This window comes from Heliconius melpomene, chromosome 19 (assembly GCF_056956725.1).
Source record: "Heliconius melpomene rosina isolate 202511_hmr_F chromosome 19, ASM5695672v1, whole genome shotgun sequence".
NCBI lineage: Eukaryota > Metazoa > Arthropoda > Insecta > Lepidoptera > Nymphalidae > Heliconius > Heliconius melpomene.
Window position 1 is genome coordinate 2,191,709 of NC_140407.1, and position 4,993 is coordinate 2,196,701.

Below are 4,993 nucleotides of genomic sequence, written 5' to 3' on the forward strand. Positions count from 1 at the left end.
GTTAGCTTTATTAGTTTAGGCATTTATTAAAACTATTTTCTATTTTTTATCTGCAAATATATATTAATTATGCTGCAATTGAAATCATTTTTTTTACTCCATCTACGAATAATTAGACAAGTAAATTGCATAAATATTGCATAACTTTATAACATCTTATATGTAAAAATACTCTCTCAGAATCTCGCAAATTATCCGCAACGAATTTTCACCTTATTGTTAGACCATGGGAAACATCCGTGACGGGCCTCGAAAACAATGGCAAAGTTCACTCGTACATAACAAGAAAAGTCTATAAAACAGACCAAGCTTTGTTACAATAAAGTATACGTAATATTTGTATCTAAGGAAACGGTGGTGCTTGAAGGAAGTCCAGCCCTTTTGGGTCACTCAAAATGTGGTTTCATTTATCAATAAAATTTGTTATATTGATCATATTAGCAAGTGTTAATGGAATAATACCAATACAATTACAAGAAGGGGAAGAATTTAAAGAGAACAATCTAGAAGGTTCACAGCTAAATGATTGCATCAGCAGTTCTGGAAGATCAGAAATTGGTGTTTGTTTTGGAAAAGAATTATTAAATAAATTGAATGATTACGATGAAACCGAATCTTTTAGCTTGGCCACTGGAGTTTCTCTTGTTAGGGATGAAAAAACTCCAAGGGACATTGGAAGCTTTCTTGATAAAGACCCTATGGATTTCCGGTAGGATATTAAGATGAAAAATGAGACAATTTAAAGAAATATATATTTGTCATATTTTTATAAGCACAATCTGAAATTAGATCACCTATTTGGTTCTGTAAACCCTTACTAACCCACTGCAGCGTATAATAAGTCTTCTTATTGGACTTCCAAATACACACAGTTGTCTGCTCTTGTTGTCCATTGTCAGCCCATCGTTCTCATAACATCATCGATTCATCTTATTTGCTTCAAATATATATTTTTTGGACAAAATAAGATTTAAAAGAGCTACTCTACATTCTATTTTAACTATGTACATTTTATATTATAGTTACAATAGCTAAAACAAGCTAATCAAACAATAATAATTAATATTTAAATACATAAAAATAATCAACCCAATTTAAATTTATATAAACAAACACTTCAGATCCATAATAGAAGATGCGAGCGGACTGATATCGAAACGCTCTCTACACTGGGATCTTGGTACATTCTATCCCGGCTTAGTTATGCGAATTGGACCTACACTGGCTAATGGAATATTGGAATTTGTAATTGATCCCAGAATTAAAGATAGAACTTATCAGCAGCCAGCAGAAGTCACTACTGGTAAGTTTAAATAAGTTATAATCTTAAAATCTCTTTAAGTAAATTAAAAATACAATCCTCCTTTTTCACTTTGCCGCAATCGAGTAAAATATATTCCGGCACACATACATTTTTGAGTATTTATAAACAGTGCCATCTACCTTCTACGTTATGAACCATTCACAAAGACTAACATGAGTCAAGGCCAACACAACATTGAACTTGACAGTGCGCCATCTTTCGGGAAACCTTGTAATTTCACAATGAACTTCAAATTCGATTTGATTCGATGGATGATTTTTAATTTTTTTTAGGTAAATAAAATTAATAGTAGTACAATATGTTTTTTGTATATAAACAATTACTTTACTAACTACTTTGGCTGAATCCTTTAAATAGCTTTTAGATATATTTTCAACAGTAAGAAAAACATATTTTATATGGGTAAAAATTAATAATTTTATCTATCCCTAGCTTCAGCAACACGAGCTTTACAAAAAGATAAGAAAATATATATCTCAACACTTCATAACTAAAGTCCCTTAAAATACAAATAATTTTCAGGTAGACTACTAGCGAGAAATTTACTGGTACCATTTCTACTGGGATTTAAGTTTCACGTGTCTACACTGCTACCACTTTTGCTTGGCCTGTTACTATTGGCAAGTAAAAAGGCATTTTTACTGGCAAAGTTAGCACTCTTCGCAGTAACTCTGTTCAGCGGTGGATCTTCTTGGGGTGGCCAAGATCACTACAGCGGTTTTGCTCCCGGATTGTCTTCTTATACATCACAAGATAGTGTTGGACACTATCAAGGTCATCATAGCTCTGGAGGTATGATTTAATGGATGTTTTAGCTTCACTCTACAGAGTGGATACATAGCAGAGTAGGTAGTGGTACCCTGGGAACCTAGTGTTAGATCACTTCGTTCGCATTAAATCAAGCAAGTTAATTAGTTGTATTTTTTGAAGAGTACCTCTATTACAGTTGAAAAAAAAAACATTTTCATTTAAAATTTACTTTTTACTTATTTTGCAATTTCTTGAAGTCATTATATAATTTGTATTTCAGTATGCTAATACTTATGTTTACGTATACATTAATTTGTATTACATTTTTCTTTCATTTAAATATGTAAATTAGATCAACCAGGAATTATAGAATTACATTTTCAGGATACTACCGTGACAACAGACATCTTCAACATGGCGATTACTTTTATAAAGAGAAGTCAGTAGAGTCCACAGCATCGCCTATTACACCGGATGAGCTACGAGATAGACTAGAACGATTTTTTGTAACGAAAAAAGAAGATCAAAAAGACGATGGGAAAATAAGAAACGCAAGAAATTTCGCTTGGACGCCAATAAATGGATAAATTAAAAAAATATATGCTTAACATTTGGAAAAAAAGACTCTAGTCAGTAAGAAATTTTGTCGAACGTTTTCTCTAAAATGTTATTTTCATTTCTTGAATAAATGTTTATATATAATTTTTTATTCCATTTTACTTCTGTTCATAAGAATGATACTGAATAAGCTTCATTTTGTGGAACGTGTTAAAAATGATGTATCTATACATATATCTCAAGTTAAAAATTGAACAGTAAAAATGGAAGCAATTTCAATTTTAAAAATATTGTTGTAATTTTTCTTACTTTCCTTTTAATTTTTTATACGAGATATATTATAGAACTACTAAATTCGGCATGAAGTGAACCTTCAAGCATTTACAAGTCACTTAGCAATTTTACTCATTATGTAGGACATTTATACGTTTCCACGCTCTGAATATCTCCGAACAACTATCTATTCAATAGTAATATTCTAATGAAAATATTATTTGCTATTTCACTTTCGTACGAATGTCGCATTTATGAAAAAGTAAGCATTAAAAATTAAGCATTTCATTTAACTATTTACTGAGGAACTTCATACATGATAATGTAATCTGAAAAATTAACAGATTTGTATAAGTACTAATAGATAAATGTGTAAAAATAAAGACAATGATGAAGAAGGTAAAGAATCTTTAAGGCTGTCGTTGAGGATTAAATTTCAATGAATTTCCCCTAGTAACAAAAAAAAGTACAGCGTTAAATTCTGCAACTAAACACGTAATTTTCCAACGCCGCCGAACGGAATGTCATAAGGTTAGCAACAAAAAAAGGAAAATAAAGATATACTTCTAAATAATTACATCAATTAATACTAGCAGTTCTTTTAGTTTAGTCTTAGTAGCTAGCAGACGCATTAGTATCAGACAATGTAGATGTTTATTTTTTGCTAACAATTTTGTCGCAATCGGAAAAAAATGTGACGAAGCGGAAAATTTATTGTCAATAGTAGAGAGACGTTCTGTTTATTTTTCAACGCCTCGAGTATGTAGAAAGAACCAATTTGGAAGTTTTTAGAAGTTTATGAACTACACTACAAATTATAACAAATTAAAACCAAATACCCATACAAAAATCTGAACGAGCTCATAGATAATTCTCTGCTCGCTATTGTTAGCAACAGCGAGTATCTAACAAGCAATTCTCGCGCGCTGATTTATAATCAGCCACCTCTTGAAGAATTTTCTTAACTTTCATCGTTTTTTCATGGCCATTATCAGCCAGCTATATGTGCATGCATCGCGTGCCAGCTCTGCATGCATAGCTTCGTTCGTGCTTCAACTAATTCTAAGCTTTCTCAATATTTCTTAGCACTGAATCGGGCTAAATAACTGAATTGATCTGCTCTAAATGATTTTTGTATATGGACGCACTTTCTTATGTACAGTTGATTCTTTATATTGCTATTTTAATTAGCATCCTTTTATGGCAATGCTGTACAGCATTTGACTATAAGGCGATAGTTGTGGGTTCGATTCCTACTCGAGGGAATTTTTTTTTAGTCGCCTTAGTTTCAAATAGAGCGTGACGGTGGGTTCAGCTAGAACGCAATCCCTCGAAAATTGGTTTGGAAAATAGAGAACGGACTGTCTTAGCACTACGTTCCCGACCTTTCCAAACCAATGTACAAAGCGAAGAAATGAAAATATTAATAAATAGATCAAATGAGGATTGAACCCACAACCGTCGCGTTACAGTCACACCCTTGTACCCATTAAGGGAAGGAATTGTCTTAACACTACGTTCCTTCTGCCTACTCGGAGCCTCCTCTCCAACAAATAGCGTGATACTACTTTTTGTGTTCCTTAAATCAACACCTTAATAGATAATAGGGTTATGTGTCCAAATATTTATAAATAAAATCTGGCTCAAGCTGTATTCCGCACATAGCATGGGTAAACAGAGGGAACCTAGTGATAAGACATTTTTACCATTTTTTCACCTTCAGATTTTTCGAGACATTTCGTATTGAGTGGCGGACTTTTGCCACGTTACCAGAGCGAAGAAATAATAATTCATTCCCTCGAGTAAGGATCGGTCACACCCTTGTGCCCCTTCGCCACGACGCGCCGTCGCGACGTCCTAATATTTATATGTAAAATATATTTATTCTGACCTGATAAAAAAGGTCCAAAAAGAATTTTCTTGGTTTGGGCATCAAATTCAAGAACAAATTCACTTATCTTTGGATATTTTTTAAAATATATTTAAATATGTAATATTAAAGTTAGATTAAAAATAGTTTATTTTTAAACATAAACAAATATGCCTTCTAATTTTAATATAGTTTTTCTGTGAATCTCATTACAAGTA

At 32.3% G+C, this 4,993-nt stretch overlaps 1 protein-coding gene across 1 annotated transcript; it reads left to right on the forward strand.

Moving 5' to 3' along the window:
• Positions 1-238: 238 nt before the first annotated feature.
• On the forward strand, positions 239-2,779 carry Osi10a (Osiris 10a). The gene is made up of 4 exons (XM_085203362.1): positions 239-709; positions 1,122-1,303; positions 1,847-2,116; positions 2,459-2,779. The coding sequence occupies exons 1-4, from the start codon at positions 396-398 to the stop codon at positions 2,659-2,661; spliced, it is 969 nt and encodes a 322-aa protein (XP_085059488.1). The 5' UTR covers positions 239-395; the 3' UTR covers positions 2,662-2,779.
• The last annotated feature ends 2,214 nt before the right edge of the window (positions 2,780-4,993 follow it).

What these genes read in the sequence shown, in the direction of transcription:
- Osi10a (XM_085203362.1), top strand. Translation starts at nt 396, where the DNA reads ATGTGGTTTCATTTATCAATAAAATTTGTTATATTGATCATATTAGCA. An exon ending in AAAGACCCTATGGATTTCCG is followed by an intron (nt 710 to 1,121) that starts GTAGGATATTAA and finishes CAAACACTTCAG; the next exon opens with ATCCATAATAGAAGATGCGA. An exon ending in AGGTCATCATAGCTCTGGAG is followed by an intron (nt 2,117 to 2,458) that starts GTATGATTTAAT and finishes TTACATTTTCAG; the next exon opens with GATACTACCGTGACAACAGA.